At 52.8% G+C, this 23,680-nt stretch overlaps 1 protein-coding gene across 1 annotated transcript; it reads left to right on the top strand.

Moving 5' to 3' along the window:
• The first annotated feature begins 3,666 nt into the window (after positions 1–3,666).
• B3GNT3 (UDP-GlcNAc:betaGal beta-1,3-N-acetylglucosaminyltransferase 3) lies at positions 3,667–21,154 on the top strand. The gene is given in 9 exon segments (XM_059919750.1): positions 3,667–3,718; positions 14,490–14,557; positions 15,991–16,139; positions 17,510–17,703; positions 17,705–18,196; positions 19,666–19,697; positions 19,699–19,919; positions 19,922–19,982; positions 19,984–21,154. Coding segments are annotated over 6 exon segments (1,065 nt in total). The 5' UTR covers positions 3,667–3,718; positions 14,490–14,557; positions 15,991–16,139; positions 17,510–17,628; the 3' UTR covers positions 20,168–21,154.
• Positions 21,155–23,680: the final 2,526 nt, after the last annotated feature.

Below are 23,680 nucleotides of genomic sequence, written 5' to 3'. Positions count from 1 at the left end.
CCTGGCTGTAGAGACACAGCTGTGAGCAGGAGAAAGCTCTTAGAAGCCGTGAGGCTGTGAAGTCAAAAGGTGTGCGTTTAGAGCCTGCCTGGCCCCCAGTGGCTGCATGACTGAACCAGTGACTTGATCTCCCCGGGGCCTCATCTGTAACCCACCTCACTGGGTGGTTGTGAAGAGGTCACATACTTTGAAGAGTACCTGGAACAGAATAAGCACCCCAGAAGTGCTGGTATTCTTTTATTTATTGGGGGTCCTGGGGTGGAGGGTGGTCCTAAGTGCAGGTGGGCAAGGGGTAGCCCGAGGGGGGCCCAGGACAGGTGTGGTAATCAGCACGCTGTGGTGGAGAGCAGGTCTGAGCTTGATGGAAAGTCCTGGGTCCCAGTGGACATGTGGGTATGCTGGGTGCCTGACCCTGAAGACCATGCAGATTCCAGGGACCAAGCCAGGGCCAGATGGAGCTCAGGAAGCAGAAAGCAGGATTTGGCCTGTGTGCTCTGATCCTCCCACCCTGTCCTCCAAAGTCAGGGTGTGTGGGGAGAGGGGGGAGGGGCCCGGCTGTGCCTCAGTTTCCTCCTCTGTAAAATGGGGGGAAATTCTCTAGTTGGGAGAGGTCTGGGGAGCATCCTCAATTCAGAGCAAGTACACGATCAACACTGTCTGTATGAAGGGCAATTACACTAGTCCCTGCAGCAAATGGGGGCATTTCAGGCAGTGATGTCACCAGCACACACACTTCACTGCCTCCAACAGCTAGGACTTCGGAGCCAGTGGAAGTGGGTCCTTCCCCTTTCCGGCCCTCAGCTCCTCAGCTGCAAGTTCATAGTCCACACTCACCCTATGGGGCTCTGCGGTTCCCTGAGCTCATGGGCCCCATAAAGAAGCTAGAATCAAACATCTGAGCCTGTGGGATTGTCCCCTCCATCCAGGTCTTTGCACACATGCGTGCATGGGTGCGTGCACGCTCAGTGGCTTTGAGCCCTCTAAGATGGTCCCTTTGCTGGTCCTGTGGCTGAGTGGCTGGGGTGCCATATCCATGCTGTGGGCCACTGAGCGAGGAGACACTGTTTGCCACGGCTCTGGGCATTATCTGGGTTTGGGTTCTGGCCCATCTGATAAGAGATAGGAAAATGGCACCTCCTGGTGGCTTTCATTTGCTTTCTTTGGGTCACCAGGGAGGCTGGGCAACCTTTAAAACACAGAAGTCCTTTCTGGGCGTGGCCTCTGAAGTGCCCAGACATTCAGAGCTGGTGTGACATGTGCCTACCTGGCAGGGTGAGTCCCAGGAGGGAAGGTGGTATCCCCATTTAACTGGCCAACCCCAGGCAGGTGGGTTGTCGTTTGGTGGTTTACAACGCCCTGGTCTCCTACAGCTGGGATGCCCCAAAACCTCAGTTTGGGGCACAAAGCAATTAAGTGACCAGCCAGAGGCCAACCCCAGTAGGTGAATGGCCTAATTGAGATAATTTTTTAATTGAGGTGACATTCACATAATGGAAAACTAATGATTTGAAGTAAACAATTCAGTGGCATATAGCACAATCACAATGTTGTCAACCATCCCCTCTATCTAGTTCCAGAACATTCCCATCACCCCAAAAGGAAACCCATTCTCATTAGCTGTCACTCCCCATTCCCCATCTCCCTCCAGCCCCTGGTAACCACTAATCTGCTTTTTGACACTATGGATTTGCCTATTCTGGACATTTCATATAAATGGGATCATACGCAATGTGGTCTTTCCAGTCTGGCTTCTCTCACTCAGCATATTTTGAGGTTCCTCCTCATTGCAGCATGTGTCAGTGCTTCATTCCTTGCTACGGCTGAATAATATTCCACATTTTGTTCATCCACTCATCTGCTGATGGACACTTGGGTTGTTTCCACCTTTTGGTGATTGCGACTAGTGCTGCTCTAAACATGGTGTACACCTATTTGAACACCTGGTTTTGATTCTTCTGGGTGGATACCTAGGAGTAGAGTTCCTGGTCATATGATAATTCTAGTCTGTATTTGAACCCAGGCCCTCCAGCCCCAGACTCTGACCTGACGCTTTTGAAGCCACTCTGGCAGTATAGCAGACTCAAACTTCTTCTTCTTTTTTTTTTAAATAAATTTATTTATTATTTTATTTTATTTATTTATTGTTTCTGGCTGCGTTGGGTCTTCGTTGCTGCGCGCGGGTTTTTCTCTGGTTGCGGCGAGTGGAGTCTACTCTTCGTTGCGGTTCGCGGGCTTCTCATTCTGGTGGCTTCTTTTGTTGCGGAGCACGGGCTCTAGGCGCGCGGGCTTCAGTAGTTGTGGCATGTGGGCTCAGTAGTTGTGGCTCGCGGTCTCTAGAGCGCAGGCTCAGTAGCTGTGGCACAGAGGCTTAGTTGCTCCACGGCATGTGGGATCTTCCCGGACCAGGGATCGAACCCGTGTCCCCTGCACTGACAGGCGGTTTCTCAACCCCGGCACCACCAGGGAAGCCCCCAGACTCAAACTTCTGACGAGGCAGATCTCGGTTTCCATGTTGCAAGCAGGGCTGGGTGTGACCCAGCTCCCAGGACCCTCACATTCCCCGGGAGATGACACAGGAAGGGGCCCTTGCCTGATGTGGAGGTAGATGGGCGGAGCCACGCCCACCAGATCCGGTGTTTGATTCTGGCTCTTTTATGGGGCTCATGAACACAGGAAACCCAAGAGGACCCCGTAGGATAGGAGAAGACCTTAAGCCCAGGAAACCTCAATGGGCTCCAAAGTTCAAGGGTTTGCCGCCACAGGAAAGTGTATGAGCCAGGGCCTCTGAGGCCTGAAGTGCCCCCATTTGATGCAGACATTTAATGTCATCGTCCTTCAACCGCTGTAGTGTACATCATGCAGTTGCTCTGTGCTGACCTTGCTCCCCAGACCTGTCCCAGCTAGAGGAACCGGGGTTTAGTCCTTCCACTTTACAGACGAGGAAACTGAGGCACAGCCAGAACCTGCCCCTTTTCCTCCACGGGAAGAAATCGCGATGGGAGAGGAAGCAGGGGATGACTTGAACCATCACCCGGCTCACACCTGTGGACCTGGATCTTCCCCCGCCCCAGAGCTCCCAACTCTAACGTGTCAACACCAGAAACTTCTAGAGACTCAGACGCAGCACACAGCAGGGTTCGAATCTTCACCAGCCCCAATCCCAAGAATCTTCCAATCTGACTTCTGAAAATGCCAGCCCACCGCATCCAGACGTCTGGGGTCTCAGGATAGGTTATCGGGTTCTGAAATATTCTAACCTCTTGAAGAGCCACTGGGTTCAACTTGCCTCCCTGCCCCTCTTTTAATCATTTCTTCATCGAACACACGTTGGACCAACCCTGCCCGGGGCCCTGTGCCGAAGAAGGCGCTGTTTGCACACCTCCAGCCGCAGGGAGCTCACTCCCTGACTGTGAGCAGGACTCAAGTGGGGTCGTGAGCCGGGATAGGGGCGGGGGAGGCTAGAAGCAGCCTGGGTGGTGCGATGCGGTCAGTGGAGGGGAAGGGGCGGGGCCGGGGAGGGAAGAAGGGAGGGGCCGGCAGGAGAACTTGTACTGGGCCCTGCAGAAACGGCCCAGCTGGGAGTGGGGGTTCCGGCGGGAGGCAGGCAGGAAGCAGCGAAGCCGGGAAGGGCGGGGGCACGTGCTCAGGTGAAACTCTTCCTCCTGCTCGCGAGCCAAGAGGAGGGGATAGGGGTCGGAGGCTGGACGGCTGTCTGGGGGTGAGTATTGGGGGCCCCGGAGGATCTAGCGGAACCCTGGTGGGGGGCGGAGTTGGGGCTCTAGGGAAGCCCCGGCCGGTCCCTGGGGTCGGGTATCTGCCGCGTTTACCCTGAAGAGGCAGGGAGATCCTGGAGCCCCGGGTCTCAATAACCCTGTTGCCCTCACCCATCGGTAATAGTACTCGCCAGCGTCCCAAGGCCGGCTCAGTCCTGGCCGGGAAGGAAGCCTCACCCACGCCTGGGGAATGGGGGGAGACCGAGGCCACGTGGAGCTGTGGCATCCCTGATCCTGGACAATGTCCCGTCGCAGTCGTGGACACAGTGAAGCGACCCTGGACCCCCACCTCCCATCCTCCTCCTAGGATAGGGTGGGATCCGAACCCAGGAGTGGAGGGAGCTTTGTATGCGCTGGCCGTTACTATTACTGTTATCGTTATTGTTGAGATTGTTAGCATACTGATTGAGAGGGTATAGGCAGGAACAGCACCCGGGTTCCCAGGTTGGGTTTATTATTGTTTCTTGAGGGAACCACTGCTGAACCCCAGTGCTGCCAGGCGGTGGACCAGGTTCCGGCCTGGGCACCCCAGTTCACAGTTTCCTCTGGGATCCATTCAGGTCCCTGCTCAGCCAGTGCCTGGCTGTGTTGCTTGCTTTTGGTTGCTCCTGGTCTCTGAATGCACCTCAGTGTCCCCTCTGTGAGGTAGCAAAATGACCCAGCTTCCATGAGGATGCCTGCGGTTTTAGGCAGTGGAAGCTGTTATGATGGGGGCGCTTCTGGCCACTGAAAGACCTCAAGTGAGTGATTGTAGGTCTCTGAGCCTCAGTTTTGCTATGTGTCAAGTGGGGCTCATGATACGGAACTGTGGTGAAGGTGAACTAAGTCAGTAAGTGCAATGGCCACTCAGTGGGGCCCACAGAATGTCAGCCATCACCATAAGTATATTACAGTTACGTCATTAGCCACCTTTCCAGGTTCTCAACCAACTTTCCCTCTGGGTCAGATTTTTTTTTTCATGGCCACTGTTCAGATGGGGAAACTGAGGACCCATCCCCCTCCCCCCAAGCCAACCCTCCCCTCCCCCCGCCCCCTACCCCCTACCCTCACCTCCCACCCCCTGGGACCAGGGCCTCCCTGTTGTCCAGATCTGGAATTCAGAGCCCAGAGGAAGTTCGCTGGATTTGGGGCTGGCCCTGGGGCCACCACTTTCTCCCATGGCCCTTTCAGTTCCCAAGGTGGCCACCGTGACAGGCAGGGCTGAAGAGTCCAGAGGAAGAGGTGTGGCCCCTGCGTCAGGTCACTGGGCCCCCACCTCTTAGCAGCCTAGGTGAGCAGCTCATGTTTGCCCAGCCTAGCCTGGACACCCTCCCTTCCCCTCTCCCTCACCCCCAGGGTGCAGAGAGTGATTCCTGCCAGGTACTCTGGGTGTGGGGGAACTGAGAAGGGGCCTTGGAGCTTCTCTGCTCCAGGCCAGAGCTTGGGGAATCCAGACAAGCCTGCTTGGCCCAGGGACCCTGGGGCTGGGCTGGGTTAGCCCAGGAGGAGGAGATAAGACGTCACTGAGCGTCTTCTCTTCCTGCCAACAGCCTCTGAGGCCCAGAGTGGGGCAATAACTTGCCCCCCACCCCCCATGAGCCAGGGAGAATGCCCATTGTGGTCCCTCCACCTGATGGGAGTCTGGCTCAGCTTGATTGCCCCCTGTGATAGGGAAACTCACTACCAAGATAGCAAACTAAAGGAGGTCCCACCGGTTGGTGGTTAAAGGCGGGGATTGGGCTACCACTTGACCTCCCTTGAATGGGTTCCTTGACCTCTCTGTGTCTCAGTTTCCCCATCAATAAAAATAGGCTAACATAGCCCTACCTCCCAGCGCAAGTGTGGAGTGTTGATGAGCTGATGGTGGAAAGGCTGCATGCAGGATCTGGCATGTTAACTCTAATCCTGATTATGTGGCTCATTGGTGATATTTATCTTTGCATGAAAGAAATTATGTCGGGCAAAGCCTGGATGAGGGCCCTGACCAGGTGTGGAGGTCCTCCAGAAGGTTCCCAGAGGTTCAATTTGCACATCAGCCCTGGATCATGGGAAGATTCTGAGGTTGAACTGAGATGCACGGCCTGCCTCCCTAGCCTCAGTTTCCCCATCTAGGAAATGAGCCCAGAGATGCCGTTTGAGGCTCAGCTGGGCGCAGGGCTGGCATTTAATCAGGGGCCTACATCCAGCCTCAGAATCCTTCCTGGACCCATCCTAGGTACCCCGGGCAGTTTCTGCAGTGGGGGAGGGCAGGCTCATCCAATGAGTCATCCGTTAGGAGCCCTGGGACCTGGAAACAGAGGACTCAAGGGTCTAAAGTGTGTGTGTCACCCTGCCCCCTCCCACCCTTTCTTCCACGCCCAGGGGTTCACCAGAGTGAATGTCGGGCGTACATTTGCATAAAACCCACTTACACACATGGTAAGCAGAGTTGGCCCATAATGAGGCTTCCTTACGAGTTATCATTACTGGGCTTTCTCTTCTTTTTTTTTCCTGTTTACAAAAGCAACTCATGGTCCTTGTAAAAAGGGGCCAGCCCGTCATTACTGGAAGGCCAAACTGGTATGAACCGGTGAGGGATCACCCACAGGTCCAGCTCGTCAGTGTTCAAATACCAGCAACCTGACCGCTGGTAGGTGGGTGCCTTCTCTGTGCCTACCTTGCCCCCCCGGGAACTGGAACAGGGGACCTCCTTGAGAGGCTCAGTGAGAGCCACGGGGGCCCATCCACAGGCCAGTGGTTCGCACCCTCTCCTGCAAGCACCCCTGGCTCCCATCCTTGGGTCTTCATTCCTGGAACTTGCCCTTTTCTGGAAAATTGTCTCATTCGCTGCCTCTGTTCCCCATTAGCCCATTGGCTCCCCAAACATGGTGGTTTGTCTCCATCAACTTGGTTGGGTGCCCAGAACCTAGACCAGGGCATGGTACACACCAGGTGTTCAGCTCAGAGCAGTGACCAGTGTGCAAGTGACAGTGGTAGCTGCTGCCGCCGATACTAATATCGTCATTGTTGGCACTTCGTATATGTGTGACTTGGAGAAAAGGTCCCCGCTTAGTCCTCTAGCCTTTCCCAGGGCTCAGGGGGTTATACACACAAATGGAGTTCTTCTGTCACCCCCCACCCCTCACCTCTCCTTTTGGCGGCCCCAGAATGTTCCAGGCCCCCATCCCCATCCAGATCCCAGCTGAGGGTCGCTGGGGAGTGGAGGAGCAATGAAAGCCACAGTGGAGCTGACATTTAGCACCTGCTGGGGGTGAACCGTGAGTGGGCAGCGGACACCAAGCAGCTTTGCAGATGAGGCTGCTGAGGCCTGGAGCGGGGAGGGGGGAGCTACTTGCCCCGAGCCCACAGATGCCGGGTCAGGCCTTCCTTCCCCGGGGGCCACGGTGGCTGTCTCAGGAGCATCAGCTCTCTTGGTCCTCACGGCTGCTGGGTGAGGGGGCGGAACGAGCCCTCATGTTCCTGATTCAAAAACTGAGCCCCAGTGACTGGGCTGTTTGGGAGCACCCAGGCCTGTGGGTCCCCGGAGCTGGGGTAAGGAGGGGGGCGGGTGGGTGTGTGTCTGACAGGCCTGGAGAGGGACCCAAGATTCACCCTCTCCAAGCCTCAGTTTCCTCATCTGGAAATTGGGAGCGTCGTGTGGGGAATCACCTTGATGTGATGGAGGCCTCCAAGTCAGTGTCAGGCAAGCCCCCACTGTCTGTGAAATCGTGCAGGGTGGGGATGGGGGGGGCTGGTCCAGGCCCCCCAAGGGTGCTAACGGGTAGGGCCTTGCCACCTGGATTGTGTGACATTCTCACTTCCCCATGTGTCTCAGCTTCTCTGCCTTCCTGGCCTCCCAAGCGGAGGTGAGGGGGACAGAGGTGCCTGGAGCCATACGTGCCTGGGTCTTTGATAGACCTTGGCTGTCACTTGGGGGTGTAGGCAGAGGTTGGGGGACTAGAGCACCATCACCAGCCAGGGTCCCTAATTAATTCTGCTGAGTGGTCAGCCCCTTCCGTACATCTAGTGTCTCATTAATATTCAGTGAGTTATTAATATTTAGTACTGTGTTTATATATACGCAATGAATCATGACTATTCAGTGACTGTGTCTATTGGTGCCTCAGGGCTGTTTAGTGACTCATTCATATCATATTCATTGTACTAATATGCATATTCATTAATGCATCTCAAATGTGCCTTGCAACTATTAATTGTTGCCTTATAACTATTTCATATATTATAAATACTGGGTGCCTCCTGCATATTTAACAGATCATTAATATTCAGCACTTCACTAATATTCAGTGCTTCTTGCTCATTAAATGCATCCTGAATATTTCAGTGCCGTGAGTATTTGGCCCTTTAGCACATTAGGAATATTCGGAGTCAGGAATATTCAGTGCCTCTTGGTCCTGCCCCCTTGGCTCCAAGGATGTGCTTGCTGACTTATCAGGACTGAATCATCTGCATCCCCAAGGCCCCGGGTAGGGGACGGTGGCAGCTGCTGCCTAGAATGGGGTTAGCCTGAAGTGAGGCACAAGGAAATAGCCAATATGTGAGTCATGGTTAGCATTTTTCCTCATGCAACAAACAGCAGTGAGCACCAACTGGGGACACAGCTGTGAGGGCCAAGATGCTGGGCCCCACCTCTGGAGCTCCAGGCTGGCTGGGGAGATGGACAGGACGGAAGTGAGCAGTTTTGTCTAATGGTGGTGAGAGCAGCAGAGGAAAGCAGAGCCTGGGTGGGGTGTTTTAGCTGGGAGGTTGGGGCGTCTCTAAGGAGATGATGTTGGACGGAAACCTGAAGGTCAAGGAGAACCAGGGGGAAGAGCAGGAGAGAGGGGCGTCCGAGGTGGAAGGAAAGGCAGGTGCAAAGGTCCTGTGGCAGGGCTGAGCCCGGGTATTTGAAGGAGCTGTGAAGAGGCTGGTGTGGCAAGAGTGGAGGAGAGGGGGCGGTGGTCATGGGGCGGGAGGAGAAGGAGATTGAGAGCACCCCAGGGGGAGGCTTTTGGGTTGCAGCCAACGAAAACAAGTGGTTTTGCTGTGTGCGCTGCAGGAAGCAGGCTCGGAGTGATGGTGAAGTTGCAACAGTGCATGGAGGGCAAACAGCCCCGAGCAGGATTGGCCGGGATTGCAGTGGGGGGACCGGGCGGTGGGCCCTGAGAGTCAGCCCGACATCACTGCTGTGACTCTGTACACCGTGGCACTACGGTCTGCAGGGAGGAGCATGGAGGAGGCCCTGCCACGTGCAAGCAATATATGGATGTGTCCATCCATCAGATGCCTGATGGATCTTCCTGGTTTACATGGCATCGTGTCCCGAAGGCTCTCGCCCAGATACCACACCTGGGTCACCTGCTGCCCCATAACGTCCCCTTGTGAAAGGCTCGGAGACTTCTCACCTTTTGTTCTCCCTGGTCCATCCTTCTCTGTCCCCCACATCCAGGCTCTAAATTTTTTTTTTTTTTTTTTTTGGCCAGGCCACACGGCATATGGGATCTTAGTTCCCCAACCAGGGATCGAACCCATGCTGCCTGCAGTGGAAGTGCGGAGTCTTAACCACTGGACCGCCAGGGAAGTCCCAGGCTCTAAATATTGATGACTCCCTTCATCCTGTTTGCTGAACTCACCCACGTCCCTGTACCCCGCCAGCCAGCCCCTATCCAGGTCCCCAAATTCTTCTTCCTGGTTGCTGCCCTGGCCTCTAACTCCTGCCCTGATTGCCTTTTCCCCTTCAGTGTCCACAGGGGACTTCTTCAAAGTATAACTCAATCTTGTCCTTCCCCTGCTCACACACCGTCCATGGCTCCCCATTGCGCCTCACCTGCAACATAAGAGCTGCTTTGTGGTCTGCCCCATTTCCTGAGCCTCCCCCTGCCATCATCTGGCAACCCTGCCTTTATCTCCCTCCTCCTCCACTTCTCCAACCACACCGCCTCCTCTCTCTCCCTTTGATAACCTAAATTTGTGCCCACCTCAGGGCCTTTGCGCTTGCTGTGCCCTCTGCCTAGAATGCCCTTCCCCTGGGGCTCTGCCCAGGTGATTTTCCCTTCATCTTTCAGGATGTCCCCAGGCTGGTCAGGTCCCTCCCCTGCCAGGGATCCCTCCTTCTTCAACAGCATTTATCGCAGCTGCAACTAAACAAATCACTTCCTCATGTATTAATATCATAAAGGAAGGGCTGGCTTGGCCATGGCTGTGTCCCCTGCACCCTGCATACAGTAGGTGCTTAGTAAATACTCTATGGCCCACAAGTCAGTGCAACAAGTAAAACAGTTGGATTCGTACATGTTCATAGACACTCCTGCTTTATGCTGAGCCTGAATATCCCCATCTGTAAGTGGGGGCACTAAAGGAGCCAGGACAATGAACCAAGGTCACTGGGGTTGTCATCGCATAGTCAGTGTATGCCAAGCCCTTTAATACTCAATAGAAAGTGACCCATTGTGTGTCTGTAGGGCAGGGAGTATTCTCAGCACTTCCATGTGCTAATGAGGAAATAGACTCCCAAGGGGAAGTGACTCACCAAGGTCAACTCAGAGCAAAGAGGTACCATTCAACAAGGAATCTGACCTCTCTTCTCCCTGCTCACACACCTCCATGGCTCGCCCATGCCCTAAGGAAACAGCCCCACTACTCATCCTGGTGTTCAAGGTCTTTACAGGGTCTGGCCCCACCTCTTAGCCTCAGAAATCACCCCCTCTCCAAATTCTGCTTTTCAGCAAAATAAACTACACATGATTCCTTGAATAGGCTTTGTTTTCTTTCCCTTCCTTGCTTTTGCATCTGCTCTCTGAACTCCCCTTGGTGAACTCATATGCATCCTTCAAAACCTCAGCTTCAATATCCTGATCCATTCTCTGGCCCAGCCCTGATCCCACAGGTGTCTGGATTTGTCTCCCCCAGACTGAGGGCTTCTGGGGGGCCAGGCCCAGGGTTGAGGCTTCTCAATTCCTCCAGAACCTATTTGTTGAATGAATGAATAGTTTTCATATACATGTTTTGAGATAAGAGCCACTGAGACCCTTCTCAGAGCTGAAGGACTTGGAGACAATGTGGATTTCTGTGGCAATGTGAGTCACCCACTGGGCCATCTTGGGACAACTCTCTGAGCTTCACTTCCCCAGCTATGAAATGGGGGTGGGGATTCCCCCAGAGTTAGTCAGACCTCACAAACTTCAGAGTGAGCAGCTGTTTGGGCTTCCACAAGCCCAATCCTTCCAGAACTGGAGAGGGTAGACAGGAGAATCTTGTGTGGGGTCAGGAAATCGAAAGCAGACCTGAGAGGAACTTGTCACCAGCCATACAGCCCCACCAGCAAAGTCCCCAGAGCTGCCACACAGTCGCTTAGGAAGAAGTAATACAAAGAGGCTTCCCGTCCTTGGCTAAGTGGAGCCCGTAAACCCCAGCTTTTCCCACGGTAGGTGTGAGGTCCCAGCCCATTTAGAAAGTAAGGCCTGTAAGGAGAGGTTGGGGACTACCTGGGATACAGCCCACTGAGACACCCAGCAAGGTATCCTGGACCAGTGAATCCCCAGCGCTCTCAGCCTGGCTGAAAGCGGGGCCTGGAGTTTCTTTTTTATGCCAGTCTGGATGTGGGATGTTGTGAGTTTGGAAACATTTGCTGCTTGAAGTTTTAAGGGGCCATGAGTTAGGGGTGGAGGTAGCCTTGGTGGATGGAAAAGGGAAGGCGATCTGGGATGCATTAATAGAGGTCTAGTGTAAGGGGAAGGGGACGTGAGCCTCCATCCCCTCCACCCCCAACTTGAGCTCTCAGACCCCAATCAGGAGCCTTATGGGGGCTGGGAGGGTGAAGTCGCTGTAAGATCCCTCCATTTAAAGAAACCAGAGACCTGGCAAGAAAAAGTTGGGAATGCAGGTAGCCAACAAAGATTAAGTGTTTCATATACAAAGGGATCTTACAAATAAACAAGAAAGAAAATGCAAGGAAAAGAACAAGCATTAATGGATTTAATTAAAACCAAATGGCCACCCCCAAGAGCTTCTATTTTGCCCAGATACCCTGATCCCAGTGATATGAGCCATTTAGTCATTTTACCTCTTCTCACACCTTCCCCCTCCCCAGTGTCCAGGTTTGGCTGAGTTGTAAATATTCCTATTTGTTGAGGTATCTTTCTTTGTTTTGGAGCTCTTGTTTGGCACTAAACACATTCCCAGCTAACGGATCCTTGACCATTTAGGTTTGATTTTCTATTTAAATAGTAATAAATCTCATAAATACTCCATCTAATGAACTTAACTAAACCTATATCAAGCTTCTTTGTTCAGTCCCTCATTCTCCTCTTTGGATCCTTCCTCCTTTTGAGTTCTCTATTCTGGTTTCTGTGTTTATTTAGACCAGGATTATTTCTCAATCTTGACAATGCTGGATCATCGTCTGTCACGGGGCGGTCCTGTGCCCTATAGGATGTTAATTTAAGCAGCATCTCTGGCCTCCATCTGCTCGATGCCATTAGCAATCCCATTTCTCCACCCTGCCCCAATCATGATAACCAGAAATGTCTCTAGACATTGCCCAGTAAGTATCCCGTGGGAGCAGAATAACCCCTGATTGAAAACTGATTTAGACTCTAAACTGCAGATGGGGTAGGGGGGAATCACCCTCTAAATTTTCATGGGATTCTGAATGAGGATGTCTCTTAGCCAGGAGTTAGGGTCCCAGGCACACCCTTGTCTTCCAGCATCTGTGGGTCTCTGGCCACCAGTGTCACCGAAGAGAATGTTGTGACATCTCTGGTCTTATTTTTGGTGACTTGGGCTTTCTACTGCAGCTCTTGAGTTTTTTCCCGTCCTCGGAGCTCAGGGATCTGCTAGGTTCACCTGGGAACGCTCCTTTCTTGTGGTCCACTCTGGACTCAGGCCCCTCTTCAGCTCAGGAAAATGTCCTTCTAGGATTCTGTTCATTCTTGCATCATTTGTCAGTTCACAGTCTCCTCTCAAGATTGTGATTTGCCTTTTTGGGTCTCCCAGACCTGCCCTCCAGATGGTGAACCACCCGCTGAGGCTGGCAGCTAACCCGGGGATGCCATGGAAACAAGACAGGCTCTGTGCCACCCGCAGACAGGGTGCCCAGCTGCTCAGACTCCATCAGCTCATTCCTACCTCAGGGTCTTTGCACCTGCTGTTCCCTCCCTGGGGATCTTTCCCTCACAACCTCAGCCATGATGGCTCCTCTGTGCCATTCACATCCCAGCTTAAATGTCATCCAGACCTCAAAATCCACGCCCACCACCCAACCCCATTTCCTCCCGTGGCATTCATCCCCTTGTATCTCTTCACCGAGTTTATTATTTAGTGTTTGTTCCCCCTCAAGCATGTGAGTCCCAGAATGGCAGACACATTGAGGTATCCCGTGCCTGTTCACCACTGTGTCCCCGCTCCCGGGAGGTGCCTGGCACACAGGAGAAGCACAGTAAATATTGGCTCAAATGAATGAATGTATAACTTCATTCTGAGAGTCAACATATATATATTTTGGCCACGCCATGCGACTTCCGGGATCTTAGTTCCCCGACCAGGGATCGAACTCGTGCCCCCTGCAGTGGAAGCACGGAGTCCTAACCACCGGACCTCCAGGGAAGTCCCAAGAGTCAATATTTTTTCAGATGCTGTGGCATCCCAGCATTCGTTCGTTCATTCATTCATTCAACACACATTTACTGAGCACCTACTACTCACCAAGCACAGTTCTAGGGGCTGGGGATAAAATGATGAATAAGACTTATTGCATGGAGCTTGTATTCTGGTGGGGAAGATGGATGAGAAGCAGTACATTTTTTAAGGTTTTTTAAATTAATTAATTTATTTATTTTTGGCTGCGTTGAGTCTTCGTTGCTGCGCGTGGGCTTTCTCTAGTTGTGGCGAGCGGAGGCTACTCTTCGTTGCAGTGTGCCGGCTTCTCACTGCGGTGGCTTCTCTTGTTGTGGAGCACGGGTTTTAGGCGCACGGGCTTCAGTAGTTGTGGCACTCGGGCTCAGTAGTTGTGGCTCGCGGGCTCTAGAGGGCAGGCTCAGTGGTTGTGGCGCACGGGCTTAGTTGCTCCACGGCATGTGGGATCTCCCCAGACCAAGGCTCAAACCCGTGTCCCCTGCACGGGCAGGTGGGTTCCTAACCACTGCACCACCAGGGAAGCTCCATTTTTTAAGTTTTTATTTTAGGAGGTGAAAAGTGCTGTGGAAGAAAGAAAAAGTAGGCTAGGGTGGGGGATCAGGGCTGCCAGTGAGATGGTGTGTCCTGAGGAGGTGTTCCTGAGAAGGGGACATTTGAGCAAAGACAAGAAGGAGGGGGAGGAGGGAATTGTATAGAAATCTGGAGAATCAAGCAGAGGAAATAAACTGTGCAAAGGTCCTGAGGCAGGACCGTGCTCAGCATGTTTGAGGTTAAAATCCCAACCACACTCTTACATAGGGTTAATTCCTATTTTACTTTGAAGCTCAGAGAGGTCAAGCTTCTTTCCCAAGGTCACACAGCAGAACCTGTGGAGTGGGATCTGAGCCTCACTTCAGGGAGACACCTGGCTGGAGAGGCCTTGGCCAGGCAGTGTGCAGAGACAGTGATGGGCACGTTGGGGAAATGGCCTCATGGATCAGGGCAGGAGCCTCTGTCCCCAGCACCAGCACCCATTTGTGGCTCTAGATAAAATGGGAAACTACTCTCTTCTTGCTCCCAGGCAATTGCTGGGTGGGGTTGCTTGGAGCTCGAGGGGCCTACCAGAATCCACTGACTACCCCACAGTGTTTCAGGTGCCAGAGGGGAGAGCGAGGAGACCCCAGACGAGCGCAGACATCCTGAGGCAATCTGAGGTAAGTGCTGGGGTTCACATATTCATTCAACAAATACTCGTTGAATACCCACTAGGTACCAGGTGCCGGGAACTCCCTCCACACCTGCACAACCTAGTGAGTTGCTCAGATGCCCCCTTTATAACTGAGGAAACTGAGACCCTAGGTATGGAGGGCACACAGCCAGGGAGTGATGGAGGTGGGATTTAAACCCAGGAGTTGGGCTCCAGAGGGCACCTCTCTGAGGTGAGACAATAAGTGTTTACTGAATTAGTAAGTCCTGCCTTGGATCTAATCTGGCATTTTCATGCTGCGCTGGAAAATAGATCTTCAAATTTAGGGCTGGAACACAGCACAGATACCACCTTTCCAGACAAAGGGACATTGAGGGAGTCCAGGGAAGCCTGGGAAAGGAATGTGGACAGGAGACCAAGGGCTCTGCCTAGATATGGAAAAGGAAATCTTCGGCGGTGGGGGGAGGTGGTTGATGGATAAATAAAAGTGTGCCAGGCTGCTCTCACCTTCTGAGATGGCCCACACTCTGTCGAGTGTGTTTCTCTCTAAATAAATCCACTTCTTTTTTTTAAATTATTTTTTAGATTTATTTTATTTATTTAATTATTTATTGGCTGCGTTGGGTCTCCCGTTGCTGTGTGCTGGCTTTCTCTAGTTGCAGAGAGCGGGGGTTATTCTTCGTTGCGGTGCGAGGGCTTTTCATTGCAGTGGCTTCTCTTGTTGTGGAGCACAGGCTCTAGGCACGCAGGCTTCAGTAGTTGTGGCACACGGGCTTCAGTAGTTGTGGCTCATGGTCTTAAGAGCCCAGACTCAGTAGTTGTGGCACACGGGCTTAGGGCTTACGGCTTAGTTGCTCTGCGGCACATGGAATCTTCCCGGACCAGGGCTCCAACCCATGTCCCCTGCATTGGCAGGCGGATTCTTAACCACTGCGCCACCAGGGAAGCCCTAAATCCACTTCTTACCTATCACTTTGTCTCTCGCTGAATTCTTTGTGACGAGACATCAAGAACCTGAGATTTGTTAAATCCTGAGACCAGAACTAAAACCCCCAGCAAATGGAAGATGTTACCATTCTTCACTCCAGAAAAGACCACCTGAGGCCAGATTAAAGGAACCAGAGAAACTCATCAAGAGATTACCTGAGACCAGATTAAAGGAGTGCAGGCCCTGCACACACCCTAATCCTTATCAGCAAGCCTGCCCTTGAACCATTGCCACATCCTCCTGGGTTGGGACACACAGTTTTGAGGGGCACGAGCCTGCTGCTTCCCCCTTTTCCCTGACAAAGCAATAAAGCTCTTCTTTTCTACTTCACCCCCCCGCCCAAAAAAAGTGTGCCAGAGAGAAACTTAATGAATTTACTTTTATTCATAAATTCATTCATTCAGACACTCTCTGCTTCCCCCATGTGTTTGCCTCATGCTGGGCAATGCCAGGACCCTCAAGAAGCCCCCAGTCTTGGGAAGAAAAAGTCAGAGATCATGATGAAACCATACACCTCAGACTGGGACTTGAACCCACGCAGCCAGGACTCGAACCCGGCCAAAACCCACATTCTTCCAACTGAGATCACACACCATATCAGGTAAGAAAGGCACCAGGGTATGGGGTTATCAGTTTTTATAGAGGTGGGTAATTTTATAGGCTAATGAGTGGGAGGAGTATTCCAGCTATTTTGGGAAAGGGCGGGGATTTCCAAGAATTGGGCCACTTCCCACTTTTTGATCCTTATGGTCGGTCTTGGAATTGTCTTGGTGCCTATAGTGTCATTTAGCTTGCTGATGTGTAGCAGTGAGTGTATAGTGAGGCTCAAGGTCTAGTGGAAGTTGACTTGTCTGCCATCCTGGATCCATTTGGTTCTAATCAGTTTATGTCATGTCTGTGGGCTGTCATTCTTTCAAAGGTTGTGCCCTGCCCCCTTCCCTCCTGTTTGAATGACCTAGCCAGAGAGGGAGACAGGGCTAACTAGGAAACCAGGACTCTTCCTGAGAGGTCCAAGAGGACTTCCCAGAGAATGGATCATTTGAGATGGGTTTTAAAGGAGGAAGAGGAGTTTGCCAAGGAAGATAGCTTTGTTTGAGACATGCTGGGCCTGAGGGTTCTGTGAAGAGCCAGGGCCCATGCTCAGCTCACAGGACCATTAAAAATAGTCAAGAAGGGCTTCCCTGGTGGCGTAGTGATTGGGAGTCCACCTGCCAGTGCAGTGGACACGGGTTCAAGCCCTGGTCCGGGGAGATCCCACATGCTGCGGAGCAACTAAGCCTGTACGCCACAACTACTGAGCCTGCGCTCTAAAGCCCGCGAGCCACAACTACTGAGCCCACGCGCCACATCTACTGAAGCCCGTGCACTCTAGAGCCCGTGCTCTGCAACAAGAGAAGCCACCGCAGTGAGAAGCCCGCGCACTGCAACGAAGAGTAGCCCCTGCTCGCGGCAACTAGAGAAAGCCCGTGCACAGCAACGAAGACCCAACACAGCCAAAACTAATAAATAAATAAACAAAAATAATAAATAAAATAAATTTATAAAAAAAAAATAGTCAAGAAGAATGAGTGATGGTTATATCACAATCCCAGAAGCTCAGAGCTCCCTGGAGGAGCAAGTGAAAAGGGAAACAGGAAGGATCCCAGCAGCTCTCAACTGCTAAAAAGGGAGTTCTCTGCCTCTCTCGGGGAGGCTCCTGGGCCATCTCTGAGAGGGGGACATAAAGAGGACCAGCTTGGATGCGGGGGGTGGGGGGTGGGATTCTGGGCACACTGAATCTGGGAGGCTCACCTTGGCATCTCCATGCCTGTTTTCTCTGTAAATATTGATCCCCGATAGGGCCTGGGCAACAGTCAGAGCCAACATGGGGTACTGGAGGAGGTGGGAGCCGGGGGAATCTCTGGGGGTGAATTTCAGTATTTTTCCAACTTGAGCAACTATAGGGCTGCAACCAGGTGTTGGGGTCCACAGGTAACTCTGGAAAAGTGCTTGGCCCATCTGGCATCTTCAGGCATCTTCAGTGAGCGTTATTGTCTGCAGAAGCTGCCCAGGGGTCTCTTCGGACCAATCCCAAACTCAGGCGGACCAGAATGAGGTGTTCTCGGCCCCTGCGGACAGAGGTGGGCCTGGCTGTGGCTCTGGGCACCTTCACCCTCCTCCTCCTCATCAGTCTGCACGTCACCACCCACCTGCCCAGGCCTGAAGGATCCGCCAGGCACCCTCGTGGCTCTGGTCTGGCCCTCGCCGCCCTCCCGCCCACCGCCCGCCCCCTGCCTGGCCAACACCTCCATGGCCGCCCTGTCGGACTTCGCCAGGCAGCTGCAGCACATCCGCAACTTCCTGCTGTACAAACACTGTCGCGACTTCGTGCTGCTCCAGGACGTGCCGCCTGACAAGTGCGTGCAGCCAGTCTTTCTGCTGCTGGTGATCAAGTCCTCGCCCAGCAATTACGAGCACCGGGAGCTGGTGCGGCGCAGGTGGGGCCGTGAGCGCCAGGTGCATGGCGTCCTGCTGCGCCACCTCTTCCTGGTGGGCACGGACCCCAACTCGCTGGAGGCGCGCAAGGTCAACCGGCTGTAGGCCATGGAGGTGCGGATGCATGGTGACATCCTGCAGTGGGATTTCTACGACTCATTCTTCAACCTCACGCTCAAACAGGTGGGCTGGGGGAGGGAGGGTGTCACCTGATTGGGGCCACCTCTCCTTCCTGCCCAAAGTTGCTACCACCTCCTCTGAGGAGCTCTGGGGACCAGAAACTCCCATCAACCTCGCCCCACCCCATCTACTGTCCTCATGGTGATCCGAAGTCTTCTTTGTCCAAGGGAGGCAGGGAGAAAGGACTTACAAGCCTGGCTCTCCAATCCTTGATGACCTGGGCTCAAATCCAGACTCCGCTTCTTATCTGCTGTTTGCCATGGATGATCATTCACCTCTCTGTGCGTCAGTTTCCTCATCAGGGAAATGGGATATTAATTGAACTCACCCACCTCTGAGGGCTGCTGTGAGGATTACATGAGATGATATTCATAAGGCACCTGAACCAGTGCCAGGTGCTCAGATAACACTGGCAATGGCGCATGGGGAGCGCTGGACAGAACACATCTTATTTCTTTGTTCTGGTTCTGTCTCCCCATGAGGCCCAGGTCTGTGTGTTAGTTACTCAACAAAGACCTTTCTGATGGAAAAGAAACCATGAGAGGTAGATAGAATCTTGCCCATGCTCAGAGGAGGAATTGAAGGCTCCAAGGACCCACCCAGGATGTGGGGGGGTGGGGATGGAGTAAGCTGAGTAGAGACACAAGTTGAAAGGGGCCCCGTGCAGGTTCCTGCTCATAGTAAGTACAGACAGGTCTGGGTTCAAGACTTTGAACAACAGACCTTCTCTGTTGTATGACCTTGCTCAAGGCACTTTCTCTGGAGAGCCTCTATTTCCTCATCTGTAAATGAGACTGAAGACCACACCTGCCTCTTAAAATTGTATTAAGGATTCAAGGTAGGGCAGGCAGTGAGTACAGTGCCTAGCATGCAGCCAAAGTTATTATGGAGGTAACTGAAGCCAAGGCGGGTAGAGGGCCCAGAACCTCTTAACATGCCATGTTCTTAATGCAGAACACAAAAGCATGTGATAAACGTCAACTTGACAAACATGAATCCAGTGCCTACAAAGTGTTGACCCCATAATGGGTGCTGAAGAGATGGCACATAGGAGAGACACAGCTCCCACCCAGGGGGACCCCAGAGTCTGATGGGGGAGGTAGATGTTATATAACAATCATACAAGTAATTTAATGGTAGTACTTGGCAAGGCAGAGTCAGAAGGAATAGCAATAAATGTAAATGTGACAATTTTCAAGCACTTCTTGGTGCTTTACAGAGCATCATCTCTGTAGATCCCCAACACTCCTGGAGGCAGGTCCCATGATGTGTCCTGTCTGGGAAGTTGGAAACTGAGGCACACAGAGGGGCAGTTGGTTGCAAAGGACCACAGAATGAGTCCTTTAACCCAGAATAGCCTGAATGGAAAACACATCCTTGCCTGGCCTCACTGGGCTGGGGTGGCTGACAGGGACCCAAAGCTGATGGCCCCAGACATCAAGCCCGTGTGCCCTGTCCACTCCCCCTTGCAGGTGCTCTTCCTACAGTGGCAGAAGACACGGTGCACATGCCAGTTTTATGCTCAACTGGGATGATGACGTCTTTGCCCACCCTGACCACCACCTCTCAATGGGGCAGTTGACCCACAGTGTGTGCCCCGTCTGCCTTCCCTGGAGCAAGTACTATGTGCCGAAGGTGGTGACAGAGGAGGAACACTACCCGCCCTACTGCGGGGGTGGTGGCTTCCTACTGTCCCGCTTCACAGCCACCACCCTGCGCCACTCCCCCCCACCCTGGACCTCTGCCCCATTGTTGATGTCTTCCTGGGCATGTGCCAAAAGCAGGAGGGCTTCACACAGTGGTATCCTCACAGCCGGTGTTCAGGCCCCCTCCAGCTGCCTGTCCTCCTTTGACCCCTGCTTCTACCAAGAGCTGCCGCTGGTGCACCGCTTCCTGCCCTACGAGATGCTGCTCATGTGGGACGTGCTGAACCAGCCCAAGCTCACCTGTGACAAGCGGACACAGATCTACTGAGGTGGAGTCAGGGCCCCCAGCCTCGAGGCTACTGTCTCCATCCCCACAGAAAGGGCAGCAGCTTCCTCCCCGGAAGCTGAGACCTTTGTCCTCCTAAGTGGGCAGGACCTAGGAGAGTACCAGGGAGGTTGGATGAGTCTGACCGGTGAATTCCTACACATCCTTCAAAACTCACCTAGTACTGCCTAGACCGTGTTCCATCATCCTCCCTAGACTCTCAGCTGGAAGGACCATCTCTTTCCATGTCAGCTAATGGCAGAAGCACTTCTGCTAGGGTCCCAGCTGCTGCTGCTGCATCCATCCCTTTTCCATATCCCACTTCCTAGCCCTGACCTTGATCATGGGCTAAAGCCTAAGCAGTGACCAGCCTCTCCTTGGTTGTGAACCTGCAATGGTGGGTGAATTCCTGCAATGGTTCAAGGTCAATTGAGGACACCTGGGTCCACATGCAGCTGAAGCAAGAAGGAGTTTTCAGCTGGGAAGAGAGGGTTTCTGTTCTCCACCCCTCCCTGGATCTTGGACCCCTCAGATGGTGGGAGGGACCAGAGAGTCTGGGAATGGGACCACCCCCTCCCTGCTTGTGGCTTCAAGCGCTCTTATGGTGGGAACATTGGGCAGAGGAGGGAGGGAGCTATCTGTCTCAGGCTATCGGAGCTCAGAGTTTCTGGAGTCCCTGACAGGACCCAGCCCCACACCGGTGCTCCCCGACAATACAGGAAAGAGTATTGGGGCAAGAGGGGTCTTCACTGGGCCCAAGGCCAGCACACACACCTTAGTGCCCAGAGAAGGGGGATATTCAGGTCCTTGGGGAACCCTAAGTTCTCGGGACCCAGGACTGGCCCCCGCCTCTGTGTGTCTCTCAGACTGGGGAGATCCAAGTGAACTGGTGACCCCCAGCCCTGCCACCCTCGGACAGGTGTCTGAGACAGGTTTCACAGGGATTGGGGCAGTGGTAAAGGGGACCTCACACAGCAGACTGAGGACTGGAGACCAGGTCCTCAGGGAATAAAATGTTTTGCAAAGACTTAGAGGTCTTTTTTTTGTTTTTTAAAGTGATTTACAAGTTTTAACTCAGATCAGTCTACATTCATCCTTAAAATCTCACTTCCAGAAGAAAATATACAACAGTAAAACAGGGCAAGGATGAAGTAGAGGCTATGGAAGCTTCTATCAGGCAGATCTCACATCATCCTCCCCTGCCCCCCCTACACACACCCTCCATGGCTCCCTATTGCCCTCAGCTTATATTTCCCCCTGCAGACTGATTCTCACTGCCAGCTGACGGCAGGCTCCGGAGAGAGAGGCACAAGGGTGATACTACTCCTAGCTGCATGGGACGCTGGACCCACCTGCTTCTGGCAAGGCTGCTTCTGAATCCCGCCCCGCCACCACGCAGCCTCCCCTCTCTTCCCCGGGCTCATCTCCTTTCACTGGGACTACAGCTCTACTGTCCTCTGTCCCACTCCTTGTGTCCCTTCTTTAAGTATTTATTGTGCACCTACTGTGTGCTACACACCTTGGCCTGTACTCCTCCTCCCAGCCCCATGGGAATGGTCAGTGGGCACTGACCCACCTTATAGTGAGGACACAAACCTGTGAACAATAAAACAGGAAGTTACCAGAAGTGGTAAGAACTTTGAGGAGAATTAAAATGAGGTGATTGGACACACAGGGATGGGGACGAGAGCTAGCCAGGAAGTCAGGGGGTTGGGACTGCAGAGATGGGGCCTGAAGGAGGAGGTTATGGCCTTGGGGAGAATTGGGAGGAGGATGTTCCAGGCAGAGGATACAGCATATGCAAAGGTCCTGAGGTGAGACGATCTGAGAGCATTTAAATTGCAGCCAGGAAGCTGTGACTGGAGGTGGGTAAGGAGGAGATGGAGGGAGAGGGGACAGGAGATCACAGGGACTAGTCACGTGGGGCCTTGTGGGTTGGGGTGAGGAGAGAGGGTGTTATTTTGAGGGTTACAGCATCTTTGGAGCAAGGAAATGACAGGATTAATTTTATTTATTTATTTATTATTTATTTATTTATTTATTTTTGGCTGCGTTGGGTCTTCGTTGCTGCACACGGGCTTTCTCTAGTTGCAGTGAGCGGGGGCTACTCTTGGTTGCGGTGCGCGGGCTTCTCATTGTGGTAGCTTCTCTTGCTGCGGAGCACGGGCTCTAGTAGGCTTGTGGGCTTCAGTAGTTGTGGCACGCGAGCTCAGTAGGTGTGGCGCACGGGCTTTGTTGCTCCACAGCATGTGGGTTCTTCCTGGACCAGGGCTCAAACCCATGTCCCCTGCATTGGCAGGCGGATTCTTAACCACTGTGCCACCAGGGAAGTCCCGACATGATTGATTTTTGTTTTAAGAAGCCCTGCAGCTGCCATGGAGACTGTTGAAAAGGAAGGTGGAGGCTGAGGCAGCCCCTAAGCCAGAGGAGACAGGCCTGGATGAGGCAGGGGCTGCAGGGGTTTCTACCAGGGAGATCTGATCTCATCCTGCCCCTGCTCAAACACCTTCTGTGTCTCCCCATCGCCCTTGGGAAAGAGTGCTGCTCCCCTGCTGCACCGGATTGAATAGTGTGTCACAAAAGTTCCCATCCACCTGGCACCTCAGAATATGGCCTTATTTGGAAATAGAGTCTTTGCAGATGTAATTAAGGTAAGGATCAAGATAAGATCATCCTGGATTAGGGTGGGCTCTGAATCCAATGAGAGCGCTTTTAGAAGAGACAGAAATGAACACACAGAGAGACATGGAAAAGAAGACGATGTGAAAATGGGGGCAGAGCTTGGAGTGACGCACCTACAAGCCAAGAATTGCCAGTAGCCCCCCAGAGTTGAGAGAGGCAGGGGGACAGAATCTTCCTCAGAGCCCTTCAAAAAGAATCAACCCTGCCAACACCTTGATTTCTGACTTCTGGCCTCTAAAACTGGGAGGGAATAAGTTTCTACTGTTTTAAGCCACCCAGTCTGTGGCTGTTCCAGCAGCCTTAGGAAACTAATACACATGTGAACAGATCACATAGGCAAATACCCGAGCATTTTTTTCAAGAGGGTCAAATCATACGATTCCTATCTCAGGATGAAAGGAGGATGCAAGTGAAAAGAATGGTGAGAGTTGGATCACTAAATATCCACTGTGAGGGGAATTCCCTGGCGGTCCAGTGGTTAGGACTCCACGCTTCCATTGCAGGTGGCACGGGTTCAATCCCCAGCCAGGGAACTAAGGTTCCACAAGCCCCACAGCACCGCCAAAAAAAAAAAAAAAAAAATCCACTGTGACTCATTCAGACATTCATGTGTTGTGTCCACTGATAAGTGGACGTTAAGTGAGGTTAAGGCCCCCCATGAGCCATGACAGAGACCTGGATTCGAATCCTGAACTTGGCCATTCCCTCCCTGTCTGACCTTGGCAAACAGCGAGCTCCCTTGGCCTCAGTTTCCCCACTTTGTAGTGTGATGATTCTCCCATTGTTATTAAGTTTCTGGAAGTGTTGGTGGGTCCACGGCTGCCAGAGGACAAT

This window comes from Balaenoptera ricei, chromosome 3 (assembly GCF_028023285.1).
Source record: "Balaenoptera ricei isolate mBalRic1 chromosome 3, mBalRic1.hap2, whole genome shotgun sequence".
Classification (NCBI taxonomy): Eukaryota; Metazoa; Chordata; class Mammalia; order Artiodactyla; family Balaenopteridae; genus Balaenoptera; species Balaenoptera ricei.
Note: the sequence above shows the minus strand (reverse complement) of the source record. Positions and strands in the feature narration are given on the sequence as shown.